The 17,893-nt window shown below is 43.5% G+C and overlaps 1 protein-coding gene across 1 annotated transcript in view; it reads left to right on the forward strand.

Moving 5' to 3' along the window:
* LOC121550714 (BTB/POZ domain-containing adapter for CUL3-mediated RhoA degradation protein 1) overlaps window positions 1-17,893 on the forward strand; it is a 34,201-nt gene continuing 16,308 nt past the window's right edge. Inside the window, exons 1-5 of the mRNA XM_041863072.1 lie at window positions 1-239; window positions 7,736-7,997; window positions 8,655-8,824; window positions 9,120-9,209; window positions 9,555-9,607. Of these exons, the coding sequence (XP_041719006.1) occupies window positions 7,763-7,997; window positions 8,655-8,824; window positions 9,120-9,209; window positions 9,555-9,607 (548 nt within the window). The 5' untranslated portion in view covers window positions 1-239; window positions 7,736-7,762. The remainder of the gene's footprint in view (window positions 240-7,735; window positions 7,998-8,654; window positions 8,825-9,119; window positions 9,210-9,554; window positions 9,608-17,893) is intronic.

Genomic DNA, 17,893 nt, shown 5'->3' on the forward strand with positions numbered 1-17,893 from the left:
GGACGCTTACGCTAATCTTGTCGATGATGTTAGCTAATCAAGCAAGCTGAACATGTCAAAATGACCACGTCCTAATTAACCACAGTATTTCCCTAATTAGTACAACTAGCTAGCAACCTAGTTAAGTGTTGTTGTTTTTTCCGTTGGCGTTGTTTTAAATTCACATTTTAATAGCATTGGAGATTTGGAACCACCACAATAGTTAATCGCTAACGTTAGCTAGCAAGTCGGCTAGCCTGGTGAGTACATTATTAGCTAGCTAACGTCTTGCCTTTAGCATCCAACCAGAGACGGTACGGTAGCTTGAAACTAACGTTAGTAAATGTAGCTAGCTAGGTAACAAGCCAACTACTAACCAGCAAGTTAGCTAGTGTGATTGTCGCGAGCTACTTTGCTAGCCAACGTTGGCTTGCTGTCTTACAGTGTCTGGAAAACTAACTTGCTAACAGTTACCCATTCAAATTTCACCTGGACATGATGCTGGCCTAGAAGTAGGCAGGGCTAACCCGTTTTGGTGATTTTGGGTAGCTAAATCATCAAAATAAATACATCACAACACGTTTTTGGACTCATCCAACAGTTTTACCCGATTAAGTAGCTACAATATCATTGGAAACTGTAGATTATAATTTAACATGAAAAATTGTGACTTGTTTCAGTTTTTTGAAATTATGTTTATGTCCACAATTGTCCAGTGTTTGATCGGTACCAGAGAGTAATTATGTTCTGATTTCAGAATTAAATAGCAGAGTAGAGGAATAATTTATTCGCTCTCATTTTGTCTTAAATTGTTGGGAAAGTGGTCAAAGTAGCTGATTTGTGTCAAAGTAACATTGTTTATAGTGAATAGAATGTATGGATTGGATGTCACAATGGGACCTTTAGAATGCTGAGGAAATCCCATGAAAGTGGATGGAGGACAAAAAGTATAAAAGCTATCAAAAAGTTGTATGCAAGCACACTATTCCAGACCAGTCTACACGTTTTAAAGTTTGAAAGACGTTTCTAGCTTAAATGGTGTAAGAGGAGTAGCGTTGTAAAGAATAATAACTATGCATCAGAAATCATTCTTACAAGATCTAAAGTTTAATGTTAAAAGTTAGTCTTAAAAAAAAAAAATATTCACCCCAATTTCGTGTTATCCAATTGGTAGTTACAGTCATGTCCCATCGCTGCAACTCCCATACTGACTCGGGAGAGGCGAAGGTCGAGATTTGTACATTTACATTTACATCATTTAGCAGACGCTCTTATCCAGAGCGACTTTTTTTTTGTTTTATGTTGGGGGAGGGGTGGGGTAGAATGATTACTTTATACTATTCCAGGTATTCCTTAAAGAGGTAGGGTTTCAAGTGTCTCCGGAAGGTGGTCAGTGACTCCGCTGTCCTGGCGTCGTGGGGGAGCTTGTTCCACCATTGGGGTGCTAGAGCAGCAAATAGCTTTGAATGGGCTGAGCGGGAACTGTGCTTCCGTAGAGGTAGGGGAGCTAGCAGGCCAGAGGTGGATGAACGTGGTGCCCTCGTTTGGGTGTAGGGTCTGATCAGAGCCTGAAGGGACGGAGGTGCCGTTTCCCTCACAGCTCCGTAGGCAAGCACAATGGTCTTGTAGTAGATGCGAGCCTCAACTGGAAGCCAGTGTAGTGTGCGGAGGAGCGGGGTGACATGAGAGAACTTGGGAAGGTTGAACACCAGACGGGCTGCAGCGTTCTGGATAAGTTGTAGGGGTTTAATGGCACAGGCAGGGAGCCCAGCCAACAGCGAGTTGCAGTAATCCAGACGGGAGATGACAAGTGCCTGGATTAGGACCTGTGCCGCTTTCTGTGTAAGAAAGGGTCGTATTCTGCGAATGTTGTAGAGCATGAACCTGCAGGATCGGTTCACCGCTTTGATGTTAGCGGAGAACGACAGGGTGTTGTCCAGGGTCACGCCAAGGTTATTTGCACTCTGGGAGGAGGACACAATGGAGTTGTCAACCGTGATGGCGAGATCATGGAGCGGGCAGTCCTTCCCCGGGAGGAAGAGCAGCTCCGTCTTGCCGAGGTTCAGCTTGAGGTGGTGATCCGACATCCACACTGATATGTCTGCCAGACATGCAGAGATGCGATTCGCCACCTGGTTATCAGAAGGGGGAAAGGAGAAAATTAATTGTGTCGTCTGCGTAGCAATGATAGGAGAGACCATGTGAGGATATGACAGAGCCAAGTGACTTGGTGTATAGAGAGAATAGGAGAGGGCCTAGAACTGAGCCCTGGGGGACACCAGTGGTGAGAGCACGTGGTGCGGAGAGAGATTCTCGCCACGCCACCTGGTAGGAGCGACCTGTCAGGTAGGACGCAATCCAATTCATCCTCAAACACAACCCTGCCAAACCGCACTGCTTCTTGACCTGGCCCGCCACAAAGAGTTGCTAGAGCACGATGGGACAAGGACATCCCGGCCGGCTACGACACAGCCTGGTATTGAACCCGGGTCTGTAGTGACGCCTCTAGCTCTGCTAAGCCACTCGGGAGGCAAAAGTTACATTCCTAAAACTTAAGTTGAAAATGACGCTGTCGCTGCTTCCTGTTGACTAGACATATTGATAACTAGCCCAATGTTAAAACACAGTTTTAAAGTGTCTGAATCAATAACCAATATGCAGAAATATGCAAGTCCTGTTAAAACTAACACTACTCAAAAATCACACGGAATATGGGAATAATGTGTACATCACTGGTTAGAGGACAATGTGTAGAAGACGGCTAGCTACATTTTGAAGTGTTGCATTTTGCCGTGCGGAAGCAGAGAGAACAATCTATGACTAGGGTGACTGGAATCTTTGACCATGTTTTGGCCGTCCTCTGACACCGCCTAGTATATAGGTCCTGGATGGCAGGAAGCTTGGCCCCAGTTATGTACTGGGCCATACGCACTACCCTCTGTAGCGCCTTACGGTCGGATGCCGAGCAGTTGCCATATCAGGCGGTGATGCAACCGGTCAGGATGCTCTCGATGGTACAACTGTAGAATTTTTTTGAGGATCTGTGGACCCATGCCAAATCTTTCAAGTCTCCTGAGGGGGAAAAGGCGTTGTCGTACCCTCTTCACGACTTTCTTGGTGTGACTTTCTTGGCCCGTTCGATGTGAATGGGGGCGTGTTCGGCCCTCCTTTTCCTGTAGTCCTCGATCATCTCCTTTGTGTTGCTCACTTTTAGGGAGAGGTTGTTGTCCTGGCACCACACTGCCAGGTCTCTGACCTCCTCCCTATAGGCTGTCTCATCGTTGTCGGTGATCAGGCCTACCACCGTTGTGTCGTCAGCAAACTTAATGATGGTGTTGGAGTTGTGCTTGGCCACGCAGTCGTGGGTGAACAGGGAGTACAGGAGGGGACTAAGCATGCACCCCTGAGGGGCCTCGGTATTGAGGATCAGCATGGTAGATCGGTTGTTGCCGACCCTTAACAGCTGGGGGCGGCCCGTCAGGAAGTCCAGGATCCAGTTGCAGAGAAAGTGTTTAGTCCCAGGGTCCTTAGCTTAGTGATGAGCTTTGTGGGCACTATGGTGTTGAACGCTGAGCTGTAGACCTCCACAAGTCTGGTTCATCCTTGGGAGCAATTTCCAAATGCCTGAAGGTACCACGTTCATCTGTACAAACAATAGTACGCAAGTATAAACACCATGGGACCACGCAGCTGTCATACAGCTCAGAAAGGAGACGCGTTCTGTCTCCTAGAGATGAACATACTTTGGTGTGAAAATGCAAATCAATCCTAGAACAACAGCAAAGGACCTTGTGAAGATGCTGGAGGAAACGGGTACAAAAGTATCTATATCCACAGTAAAACGAGTCCTATATCGACATAACCTGAAAGGCCACTCAGCAAGGAAGAAGCCACTGCTCCAAAACCGCCATAAAAAAGCCTAACTACGGTTTGCAACTGCACATGGGGACAAAGATCGTACTTCTTGGAGAAATGTCCTCTGGTGGTCTGATGAAACAAAAATAGAACTGCTTGGCCATAATGACCATCGTTACGTTTGGAGGAAAAACGGGGCAGCTTGCAAGCCGAAGAACACCATCCCAGCCGTGAAGCACGGGGGTGGCAGCATCATGCTGTGGGGTGCTTTACTACAGGAGGGACTGGTGCACTTCACAAAATAGATGGCATCATGAGGAAGGAAAATTATGTGGATTTATTGAAGCAACATCTCAAGACATCAGTCAGGAAGTTAAAGCTTGGTCGCAAATGGGTCTTCCAAATGGACAATGACCCCAAGCATACTTCCAAAGTTGTGGTAAAATGGCTTAAGGACAACAAAGTCAAGGTGTTGGAGTGGCCATCACAAAGCCCTGACCTCAGTCCTATAGAATATGTGTGGGCAGAACTGAAAAAGCGTGTGCGAGCAAGGAGGCCTACAAACCTGACTCAGTTACACCAGCTCTGTCAGGAGGAATGGGCCAAAATTCACCCAACTTATTGTGGGAAGCTTGTGGAAGGCTACCCAAAACATTTGACCCAAGTTAAACAATTTAAAGGCAACGCTACCAAATACTAATTGAGTGTATGTAAACTTCTGACCCACTGGGAATGTGATGAAAGAAATAAAAGCTTAAATAAATAATCTCTCTACTATTATTTTGACATTTCACATTCTTAATATAGTGGTGATCCTAACTGACCTAAGACAGGGCATTTTTACTAGGATTAAATGTCAGGAATTGTGAAACTGAGTTTAAATGTATTTGGCTAAGGTGTATGTAAACTTCCGACTCATGACGTTTCCACTGGATCAGAGCATTACATTTTTTCCCTTTCATGCTGAGTGGTTATCGAAAGGGAGAGAGCTGGAAAGATCTTTCTAATACATTTGAGGAACTATTGTAATTCTCAATGGATGTAAAAACAGACTTTGTTTGCTTGCTGTTTGAGGTGAAGAAAACATTACTTTGAGAAGCTCCACAGGTCATTAGTGGTGGTGCGTGAAACCAATCAGAAATACTATCAGAAACCCCAAATGGGCACATTTATATGCCTACATTTGTGCGCAGGCCAGGTAGCCTATAGGACTACTTCTATGCGTGCGCGTCTTTACTCAAAATTGACAGGAGCGCTCCAAACAAAAGACAATGACTAAATTGACAGAACTCATAAATGGAATTTAATAAACCAAAACTTGTTTCTCACAAGTGTAGCATAGGTTGTGCACTCTGCAAACAATGTGTCATCTCCCAGATATTACTATTTCTAAAACAAGCCATTTCAATTAAATCCTCCAGAAACGACAGAACAAATAATGCAACAAATATTGTGGTTAAACTCAAATATACTAATTGATAAAAAACCATTGTTTTGACAAAATTTAAAAAAAAGGTATAATCTTCATAAATGATATCATCGGTAGGACTGGTGGAGTTATGTCGCACATGCAGCTAACAAAAACATATGGAAATGTCTGCTCTACCCAAAATTACAACCAAATAATTGCATCCTTACCGCAAAAATGGAAGAGGAAAGTGGAAGGAGGAGAAAGTAAGGAACTTGTCTGTCGGCCTTGCATTAAAGAACATAATTGGTTAAGGAAAACTGTGATAAATAAAAAAGTATATCAGTTTCATTTAAGGACCAAAGGATTGACAGCCGTCCCATATAGATTGCAAAATAGTTGGGAAGAGATTTTTGACGTACCGATCCCATGGCATAGTGTTTATGAACTGATACGCAAAACGACACCGGATTAAAAACTTATGATCTTTCAATTTAAATTATTATATAAAATTCTTGCTACCAATAGAATGTTATTTATATGGGGGATACAATCTTCCCAGCTCTGCAGATTTTGCTGCGAAGAGACAATCATTAGATCATTTGTTTTGGTACTGTCCATTTGTAGCTTGTTTTTGGACACAGGTCCAGGAATGGCTAAAGGATTGCAATATTTACCTGGAGCAAACCCTGCAGATAGCACTACTGGGTGATCTGAAAAGTCATAGTCAATCGATCAATAACATAATACTATAGCAAAAATGTTTATTTTCTATTCACAATCTATAGAAACAATGAGAATAGAGAGGTTCAGAACTTTTGTAAAACATCACAGTACAGTTGAAAAATATATGGCAAATAGAAATCCTATATGGATGGTGTTAAAAGATAGATGGGAGGTGTTGAATGGAATTGACGGATGGGACTAATAACAACTAACAACAAACAATAACAAGATAACTAATAATGTAGGCACGCTGTGTCCATAATAAGTGTATGGGTTGTAGGTTGGGAGCTTTTGTGAAGGAGCACAGTTAGAAAGAAATGGCATATAGAAGCAAACCGGATGGACATCATGAAAATGATCGGAGAGGTTGAGAGTAGAAGAAGTTCAGGAGAAAGAACAAACAAAATGTAATTATTGTAAAATTGACTCTGTCCATAAAATGTAGATAGTGGGTATGGGCTGGAAGTAGAGGCCTAGGCGTTGTTGTTCACTAGTTTACTCCAAGTGGGGAAAGGGTGGCGGGGTTGGAAAGTAATAAAGGGGAATATATATATTTTTGTAAAGGATATGTATGTGGGTGTATATGCATGTGTGTGTGTGTGTATATATATATATATATATATATATATATATATATATATATATATATATATATATATATATATATATATATATATATATATATATAAAAAAAACATGGGGGATTGGAAGTGACGCAGACAATTACATTGATGGAAGTTACAATCTATCTGCAATATTAAGCTGATCTACCCCCCCCTATTCTATTTTGGTTTCATCTGACCATATGACATTCTCCCAATCCTCTTCTGGATCATCCAAATGCACTCTAGCAAACTTCAGACGGGCCTGGACATGTACTGGCTTAAGCAGGGGGACACGTCTCGCACTGCAGGATTTGAGTCCCTGGTGGCGTAGTGTGTTACTGATGTTAGGCTTTGTTACTTTGGTCCCAGCTCTCTGCAGGTCATTCACTAGGTCCCCCCGTGTGGTTCTTGTGATCATTTTGACCCCACGGGGTGAGATCTTGCATGGAGCCCCAGATCGAGGGAGATTATCAGTGGTCTTGTATGTCTTCCATTTCCTAATAATTGCTCCCACAGTTGATTTCTTCAAACCAAGCTGCTTACCTATTGCAGATTCAGTCTTCCCAGCCTGGTGCAGGTCTACAATTTTGTTTCTGGTGTCCTTTGACAGCTCTTTGGTCTTGGCCATAGTGGAGTTTGGAGTGTGACTGTTTGAGGTTGTGGACAGGTGTCTTTTTATACTGATAACAAGTTCAAACAGGTGCCATTAATACAGGTAACGAGTGGAGGACAGAGGAGCCTCTTAAAGAAGTTGTTACAGGTCTGTGAGAGCCAGAAATCTTGCTTGTTTGTAGGTGACCAAATACTTATTTTCCACCATAATTTGCAAATAAATTCATTAAAAATCCTACAATGTGATTTTCTGGAATTTTCTTTCTCAATTTGTCTGTCATAGTTGACGTGTACCTATGATGAAAATTACAGGCCTCTCTCATCTTTTTAAGTGGGAGAATTTGCACAATTGGTGGCTGACTAAATACTTTTTTTCCCCACTGTATGTATTCATTCGGGTTCACAGTGCGGTCGAACAGAGGTCCCCATGTACCGTTACACCCCTAACATCCACCTCATTTTTCTTATATGTTGACAGTTGTATTTGTTTTTGATCATTCAATCAATTGAAATTTCATCCCTCAACTGTGGTTTTCTGTTTTTAAATCAGGAACTTCTGTAACTGCAAGCGCGCCTGATGTCTGCCGAGGCTTCTGCAGGGAGTGTGGCAGCTGCCTCCGTCCCCGCCACCAAGTCGTCTGGCTGGGGCAGCGAGGAGAAGGGGGTTGGAGGGGGTCTTGCGGGGAGTAAATATGTGAAGCTGAATGTTGGGGGCTCCCTGCATTACACCACGGTACAGACCCTGAGTAAAGAGGACGGCCTACTAAGGAGCATGTGCAATGGAGGAGCAGAGGTCACCATAGATTCAGAGGGTAGGTATGGACCTATGTGTATTATTTATGTATGCCAGTGTTTCCCAATATGTTATTCTAGGATCACGCAGGCTTGCACATTTTTGTTCCAGTCCAGCACTACCACACTTGATACAGCTAGTCAACTAATGGTCACCAATGTTGGGAATCAGGTGTGCTAATGCTGGAAGAAAACATGTAGTCCTAATGGAGCCAAAGGAACGGATTGGAAACACTGGGCTGTGTTCAGCAGGGAATAACGGTGTGCAACATGCAATTTAATGGAAACAGTGCTGTATTGAACGACCAGTTAAAGAATGTTGTGATTTATGATGGCTCAGAGGGCAATTTTGGGCGGTGTGCTGCTGCACTGGTTTTGATATTTCAAATGGTCACACCCATATTGGTTAGTTCACACCCACCACATGGGAGCAAACATACCTCGAAGACTGAATAACGGTGCGCACCATTTTGGGAAAACGTGTCGCTCAGTACAAACCGTTTACTCCCGTTCACAGCGTGTGACGGGATGTGACTTATTTACCTTTTGTTTTCTCCATATTCTCAGGAATGACTAAAGCAATCGCCACATGGAAAAATTAGAAATTTAGATGAGATTGATTCTTGCCTATGTCGAATCAGTTCTCACTCCTTCTCAATCTTTTTCCTCTCTCTTAGGCTGGGTAGTGTTGGACAGGTGTGGTCACCATTTTGGCTTGGTGCTGAACTTTATGCGGGACGGCTCGGTACCGCTTCCAGAGTCCCACCGAGAGCTGGAGGAAGTTCTGAAGGAAGCTCAGTACTACAGGGTGCAGGGACTAGTCCAGCACTGCACCTCTGCCATGCAGGTAAGACCCAGACTGACCCAAAGTAAATTATCATTGTGTGTAAAGCACTGAGCTGAGTGTCAGTATTATTACATTTCCTTCGCTCTTTCTGTTTGTCTTTGCGCTAAACCTGTAAGTCTTATCAAATGCTTTCAAAGTGCAATATACTGTATGTGAGTCAAATATCTATTATGCACATCATGCTTACATTGGATCCCAATGTTTGTTTGTTTGAATACCCAGCCCAAAGTGTCAGAAGCCTCCCATAGTGTGAGTCAGATGTTCATGTGAATCAATTGCCTTTAATGTCCCACAGAAACAAAGGGACGTCTATGAGGGGGTATGCCGCATTCCCATGATTACCTCAGCCAAAGAAGAACAGAGAATGATAACCACCTGCAGGAAGGTGAGAGAGGGATAGGAAGAGGGTGGGTGAATGGGAGGGTAGGAAGGCTGTCCATTACAGATGACAGACTGGTTTGACTTTAAATGCTTTCTTTGATCTCCGACCTTAGCTCTGGTGTCATTGCTTAGCTTTAGCGCTCATACAGATTTTTAAGTCTATGTGAGTTGAGATTTTGTATTGCCTTGTGTAAAGTGTCTGAGTGTTCCGAAAAGCGCTATACAAAGTTCTTATTATTATTTAAATGGACCCTCAACATTTTTCAGCAGCTTAACTATTCCAAATTAACAGAAAATGCTCAATATTTGCTACTGTTACATTAGTTCTAATGTTTCCTGTCTCCCACAGCCTGTAGTAAAACTACAGAACAACAGAGGGAACAACAAGTATTCATACACCAGGTAATATTTTTAACTTTTCACCATTATTTAACCAGGTAAGCCAGTTGAGAACAAGTTCTCATTTACAACTGCAACCTGGCCAAGATAAAGCAAAGCAGTGCGATAAAAACAACAACACAGTTACATATGGAATAAACAAAACGCACAGTCAATAACACAATAGAAAATCTATATACAGTATGTTCAAATTTAGTAAGTTATGGAGGTAAGGCAATAAATAGGCCATAGTGCAAAATAATTACAATTTAGTATTAACACTGGAGTGATAGATGTGCAGAAGATGATGTGCAAATAGAGATACTGGGGTGCAAATTAGCTAAATAAATAACCTAAATAACAATATGGGGATGAGGTAGTTGGGTGGGCTAATTACAGATGGGCTGTGTACAGGTGCAGTGATCTGTAAGCTGTTCTGACAACTGATGCTTACAGTTAGTGAGGGAGATAAGTGTCTACAGCTTCAGAGATTTTTGCAGTTCGTTCCAGTCATTTGCAGCAGAGAACTGGAAGGAATGGCGGCCAAAGGAGGTGTTGGCTTTGGGGATGACCAGTGAGATATACCTGCTGGAACGCATACTACGGGTGGGTGTTGCTATCGTGAACAATTATCTAAGATAAGGTGGGGATTTGCCTAGCAGTGATTTATAGATGACCTGGAGCCAGTGGGTTTGGCGACAAATATGTAGTGAGGGCCAGCCAACAAGAGCGTACAGGTCATAATGGTGGGTAGTATATGGGGTTCTGGTGACAAAACGGATGGCACTGTGATAGACTACATCCAATTTGCTGAGTAGAGTGTTGGAAGCTATTTTGTAAATGACATCGCCGAAGTCAAGGATCGGTAGGATAGTCAGTTTTACGAGGGCATGTTTGGCAGCATGAGTGAAGGAGGCTTTGTTGTGAAATAGGAAGCTGATTCTAGATTTAACTTTGGATTGGAGATGCTTAATGTGAGTCTGGAAGGAGAGTTTGCGGTCTAACCAGACACCTAGGTATTTGTAGTTGTCCACATATTCTAAGTCAGACCCGCCGAGAGTAGTGATTCTAGTCGGGCGGGCGGGTGCAAGCAGCGTTCGATTGAAGAGCATGCAATTTGTTTTACTAGCATTTAAGAGCAGTTGGAGGCCACGGAAGGAGTGTTGTATGGCATTGAAGCTCATTTGGAGGTTTGTTAACAGTGTCCAATGAAGGGCCAGATGTATACAAAATGGTGTTGTCTATGTAGAGGTGGATCTGAGAGTCACCAGCAGCAAGAGCGACATCATTGATATACACAGAGAATAGAGTCAGCCCGAGAATTGAACCCTGTGGCACCCCCATAGACTGCCATAGGTCCAGACAGCAGGCCCTCCGATTTGACACATTGAACTCTATCTGAGAAGTAGTTGGTGAACCAGGCGAGGCAGTCATTTGAGAAACCAAGGCTATTTAGTCTGCCAATAAGAATGCAGTGATTGACAGAGTCAAAAGCCTTGGCCAGGTCGATGAAGACGGCTGCACAGTACTGTCTTTTATCGATCGCGGTTATTATATCGTTTAGGACCTTGAGTGTGGCTGAGGTGCACCCATGACCAGCTCGGAAACCAGATTGCATAGCGGAGAAGGTACGGTGGGATTCAAAATGGTCAGTGATCTGTTTGTTAACTTGGCTTTCAAATACTTTCGAAAGGCAGGGCAGGATGGATATAGGTCTGTAACAGTATGGATCTAGAGTGTCACCCCCTTTGAAGAGGGGGATGACCGCGGCAGCCTTCCAATCTCTGGGGATCTCGGATGATACGAAAGAGAGGTTGAACAGGCTAGTAATAGGGGTTGCGACAATTTCGGCTGCTAATTTTAGAAAGAAAGCGTCCAGATTGTCTAGCCCAGCTGATTTGTAGGGGTCCAGATTTAGCAGCTCTTTCAGGATGGGAGAAGGGGGGGGGCATGGGCAAGTTGCAGCGGAGGGTGCAGAGCTGGTGGCCGGGGTAGGGGTAGCCAGGTGGAAAGCATGGCCAGCCGTAGCAAAATGCTTATTGAAATTCTCGATTATTGTAGATTTATCGGTGGTGATAGTGTTTCCTTGCCTCAGTGCAGTGGGTAGCTGGGAGGAGGTGCTCTTATTCTCCATGGACTTTACAGTGTCCCAAAACTTTTTGGAGTTAGTGCTACAGAATGCAAATTTCTGATGAAAAAGCTAGCTTTTGCTTTCCTAACTGATTGTGTATATTGGTTCCTGACTTGCATATCGCGGGGGCTGTTCAATGCTAATGCAGTATACCACAGGATGTTTTTGTGCTGGTCAAGGGCAGTCAAGTCTGGGGTGAACCAGGGGCTATATCTGTTCTTAGTTCTGAATTTTTTGAATGGGGCATGCTTATTTAAGATGGAGAGGAAAGCACTTTTGAAGAACATCCAGGCGTCCTCTACTGACGGAATGAGGTCAATATCCATCCAGGATACCCGGGCCAGGTCAATTAGAAAGGCCTGCTCGCTGAAGTGTTTTAGGGAGCGTTTGACAGTGATGAGGGGTGGTCGTTTGACCGCGGACCCATTACGGACGCAGGCAATGAGGCAGTGATCGCTGAGATCCTGGTTGAAGACAGCAAAGGTGTATTTAGAGGGTAAATTAGTCAGGATGATATCTATGAGGGTGCCCATGTTTATGGATTTAGGATTGTACCTGGAAGTTCCTTGATAATTTGTGTGAGATTGACGGCATCTAGTTTAGATTGTAGGATGGCCGGGGTGTTAAGCATATCCCAGTTTAGGTCACCAAGCAGTACGAACTCTGAGGATAGATGAGGGGCAAGCAATTCACATATGGTGTCCAGGGCACAACTGGGGGCTGAGGGGGGGGGGGTCTGTAGCAAGCGGCAACAGTGAGAGACTTATTTCTGGAAAGGTGGATTTTTAGAAGTAGAAGCTCAAACTGTTTGGGCACAGACCTGGAAAGTATGATAGAGCTCTGCAGGCTATCTCTACAGTAGATTGCAACTCCCCCCTTTTGGCAGTTGTATCTAGATGGAAAATGTTGTAGTTCGGAATGGAAATTTCTGAATTTTTGGTGGCCTTCCTAAGCCAAGATTCGGACACTGCTAGAACATCAGGGTTGGCGGAGTGTGCTAACGCAGTGAATAACTCAAACTTGGGGAGGAGACTTCTGATGTTAACATGCAAGAAACCAAGGCTTTTACGGTTACAGAAGTCAACAAATGATAGCGCCTGGGGGGTAGGAATGATACTGGGGGCTACAGGGCCTGGGTTAACCTCTACATCACCAGAGGAACAGAGGAGGAATATAATTAGGATACGGCTAAAGGCTTTAAGAACTGGACTTCTAGTGCGTTGGGTACAGGGAATAAAAGGGGCAGATTTCCGGGCGTTGTAGAATAGATTCAGGGCATTATGTACAGACAAGGATATGTAAGGATATGAGTACAGTGGAGGTACACCTAAGCATTGGATAACTATGAAAGAGATGGCATCACTGGAGGTACCAATTGAGCAGGTCTCCGCATGTAAGTGGGTTGGGACAAAGGAGCTCTCTGAGGCTGGTTGAGCTGAACTTGGGGCTCTACAGTGAAATTGTACAATAAGAACTAACCCAAACAGCAAATGGCTTGGCATATTGACATGGGATAGAGGCATAACGCAATCACAGGTGTTATTTGAGAGGGCTAAGACAACAACTGGTAATGGTGACGAAAGTTTGGGCTGAGGCTAAACAGATAAACAGGATGGGGTACCGTGTAAAGGAACAATCCAGCAGGCATTAGCTGTGTAGCTGAGTGATCATAAGGTCCAGTGAACAGCGCCAAATAAGTCCGGGAGCAGATCGTAGGCTGCTAAAACACAGGCGAGCAGGAGGCACGGCTGTTGATTATGCTTGCTAGCGGGCCGGGGCTAGCAGATGGATCTTCGTGGTCGTCGCAACGGGAAGCCTGTTGAAACCACATCAGACGATTACGTCGGCAGACCAGTCGTGATGGATCGGCGGGGCTCCGTGTCGACACTAGGAGGTCCCTTCCGGTTGACAGAGAGGTAGATAGCCGGGAGATGGGCCTGGCTCGAGGCTAGCTCAAGGCTAACTGGTACGTCGGGAAGTGGTGATTAGCCAACAACAGCCATTCGGTTGCAGCTAGCTAGTTGCGACGGTCCAGTGTTAAGGTCCAGTGATTCAGTAATTCCGGCAGAAAATCCGATATGCTCTGGGTCGATAGCACGCTGTGCAGACTGGCCAATAATTGTCCTAGAGCTGGCTGGTAGGTAGTGCAGGCCCACGGACAGTGGTGAAGACCGCTAACGGTGGCTAATAGCAAGTAGCTAGTTAGCTGGCTAGTTTCAGCCGTAGGTTCTTGATTAAAAATAAAGAAATAATAGAATCCGTTCTATTAAAGTATATTTAGTTAAAGGATCTAAAGTGAGATAGAGAAATATAATACGAATAAAAGACAAAAAACTAAAAAAACTGGCTATTTACACGAGTACACAATACAATACACGGCCGCACTACTACGCCATCTTGGATACCAAGATGAGACCGAGGTCTCTTTTACAGATGAGCCCTGAATTACATAAATTACAGAAAATACACATCAAAATACAAATACAAAATGCAAGCAGAAAGAAAACACGGTCGTAAAAAGAAACACATTCATCAGTAATAAGGTCATCAATCAGCTTTCTGAATTGCCTTAGAGCCACCAAAACATCCAATTTAAGAACAGTTTGAAGATTGTTCCACAAATAAGGTGGAAGAAAACTAAAAGCTGATTTACCTAACTCAGTAGAGACCAAAGGAATTTCCAGAGTTAGCCATCTCTGAGACCCAGGTGTGGATATGTCTATAAACTTTAGTAATGATGTTTGGTATAGTGGGAGTTTTTGTAAAATAGCTTTTATAAATGAAAACATAGCAATGATTCAACCTACGTGACATCAGAGGGCCAACCAACTTTCCGGTAGAGAATGCAGTGATTAGTACTAAAACTGTCGCCCGTAATGAAGCGCAGTGCGTTATGATAAACTGCATCTGCACGGCTTTAGTGAAGTGGCAGCTGCATTCATATAGATGATGTCGCCATAGTCTATGATCGATAGGAAAGTCGACTGATTAATCAGCTTTCTATAGAAGAAGCCCATTTCTGTATACTCAGCTTCTTACCTAACTCATCAATATGCTTTTTAAAAGACAGCTTTTGACCTGTCCAGATGCCCAGATATTTGTAAGCAGGGGCATGATCAATATGGGCACCATCCAAAGTACATATGCTTAAATCATCATCTTTTAGCTAGGCAATAAAGTTTAGAAATAGGGCGACAATTATTTAGGTCACAAGGGTCACTACCTTATGGGTTAATGATTCCACAATCGGGGGTAGAGCTGCAGTAAAAATGGATCAAGCATATCAGCCACAGTGAACTTGCTTAGGCAGAGAAGAAGAGGAATGTGTACGCTTCAGTGCATTTACTGTTTTCCAACATTTTGAAGGATCACCAGCAGAGTCAGAGATTTAAAACTTGATTTAGCTTTCTTAATCAAGATGATACATCTGTTTCTCAGTTGTCTGAAATATTGCCAGTCCTCTACAGAGTCCATTGTCTCCCCTAGGATTTTTTTCAGCAGCTGTGGCAAAGTTGGGGTGGGGGGGGGAGTGGGTAGTGGGCGTGGCCAATGGCATGGTCTCTGATCTAAAATTGTAGAGGCCGTCCTCTTAGCCGAAGAGACAATGTTGCTGTTTTAAAGCAAATGTCCTGCTATTCTACACATTTTGTCATGGGGCTGAGAGAATTTCAGTTTCAACCCTTTAAAGCCCGATGTTACATATAAGCAGTAGTGGTGTGTTGGTAAAAAAAAAAATGCCAGAAAAAAATGCCATATTACAACCTATTTGTTGTGATAATTGCATTGTTTGCTCTAAACCTGTTAGTTCATATGCCTTGAGACCGTGATCTATAGGCCTAAGGCCGAGACACAGTGGCAGAATACATTCAACCACATCTTTGTTTCATCACAAAACGGGAGCGCAACATCTGTCCGGGTGAAGTACACAAAGCATATTGCATGTAACAAACAGTTACATGACCTACAGCATGGTCAAGCAAGTTAACGTTTCAGACATTTTTGGACCACTAAACAACTATTGATTTAGAACCATGGAGAGTTTACCTCAAGTCGTAAAGAAAACAGGAGCTTCCTCCACTATTCCAGCACCATTTCGTCTTCAACATTTCAACATCAAATATTTTTTATGCATGCCAGCAAAGCCACAACACTAAAAAATACATTAATTGCACTATAACGGTGACAAACAGTGCCCACAAACTGTTAGGGCCTACATAAAGCTGTCCCAACAGCAGTACCAACACCTTACCACTACACCTGGCTATCAGCGGAGCCTTGTCTGGCAGCGAATGAGTTCATTCAGCCTCATTTTACTGCCTTTAAAAAAAAACATAGCTGAAAGGCTGACTTGCTTAAACAAATGTGGTTTCTACTGACAATTAATATGTACAAACTATGGCATAAGAGGACGACGAGCGGATAAGAGGCAATCCGTAATTTTGATTTAAGACATTAATGAGTGAGCTAGGACGGACGTAGTCAATATAACTATTTGTTCAGCGCTTTTGAAATGTACAGCGACAGATTTCAGAACATGGGCCGTTCTTACAGTATTCTCCCTGTACACCAAGTCAGAACCGTAGGATAAATAAAGGGGGCATATATGCAGACAATGAAAGTTCTTACAATATTCGATTACATTTCTCTAAAACAGGCTATAGGCTACATGTGCACCACCAAGTCAGAACAGTAGGCTAAATTATGAGGGGAAAATTGACCAAATTATTAGGGTGAGGCACATGGGCTACTACACAACATACACATAGTATTACTTTCTTAGCTACAGTATACATATCTCTCTGGCATATTACATCATTTATGCAGTAGCATACAATACATTTTTGGACTCATCTTGTGCTGTGCTCACTTGAATAGGAAGGTAGCGCCGGCGGTCCTTCGTGGGCAAATTTTGTCATCAAAGTCTAGCATTCTCTGGTGCTTACAAGACAACTGGGAACTCTGGAAAAAAAACAATGTCGAATCATGATGACATCAGTGATCTTCAGGTCGGAGCTCTAGAAAGAGGCCCGAATTCCCAACTTGCAATTCCGGATTTGCCAGTAGATTGTCGACTTGATTTGTGACGATGACTGCTAGCTTGCTAGCTAAGATTTTGAAAGTATGATGTTGACATGATCAGTCCAATTAAAGCTACTGTAGATATAACGTGATTTGACGTCATTTTATGTGGCCAGTGACCTTGAGCCTTCTTGGATGGGCACTTCTAATGTAACTATGGCAGCACCCAAGGGGCTTGAATTTGAGCTCTACCCGTAGATGTTGCGGTGACATAGTGTCCCCATGAGTGACAGAACATTGAGCCAAACAAGGCGCAACTAGAGAACATTACCAACCCCTACGCTGGCTGCCCCACCACCACAGAAAGCACTGAGGTAGGCTGAAACACCTGCATTTTGGATCTGCCTTACTCAAGAAAGCAAAAAATAGACCATGTTTGTATGCGGCTTTATTAACTCAATGATTACCATTATTACAAAGAGTTACCATCGTGTTCTTGGTCACCTACCTGACCAAGGTCCTTCTCCACCGATTGCTCCGTTTTGCCAGGCGGCCAGCTCTAGGAAGAGTCTTGGTGGTTCCAAACTTCTTCCATTTAAGAATGATGGAGGCCACTGTTCTTGGGGACCTTCAATGCTGCAGAAATGTTTTGGTGCCCTTCCCCAGATCTGTGTCTCGACACAATCCTATCTCGGAGCTCTACGGACAATTCCTTCGACCTCGGGGCTTGGTTTTTTCTCTGACATGCACTGTCAACTGTGGGACCTCTATATAGAGAGGTGTGCCTTTCCAAATCATGTCCAATCAATTGAATTTACCACAGGTGGACTCCAATGAAGTTGTGGAAACATCTCAAGGATGATCAATAGAAACAGGATGCACCTGAGCTCAATTTCGAGTCTCGTAGCAAAGGGTCTGAATACTTATGCAAATAAGGTATTTCCTTTTTTTTTTATGCCTATAAACCTGGTGTCGCGTTGTCATTATGGAGTATTGTGTGTAGATTGATTATTTAATCAATTTTAGAATAAGGCTAACGTAACAATGTGGAAAAAGTCAAGGGGTCTGAATACTTTCCGAATGCACTGTTTAACATCGGGCATTAAGTGATGCAAACCACACATTTGTATTTATTATGGCTACCTACTCTTCCTGGGGTC

This window comes from Coregonus clupeaformis, chromosome 35, assembly GCF_020615455.1.
Source record: "Coregonus clupeaformis isolate EN_2021a chromosome 35, ASM2061545v1, whole genome shotgun sequence".
NCBI classification, from domain to species: Eukaryota; Metazoa; Chordata; class Actinopteri; order Salmoniformes; family Salmonidae; genus Coregonus; species Coregonus clupeaformis.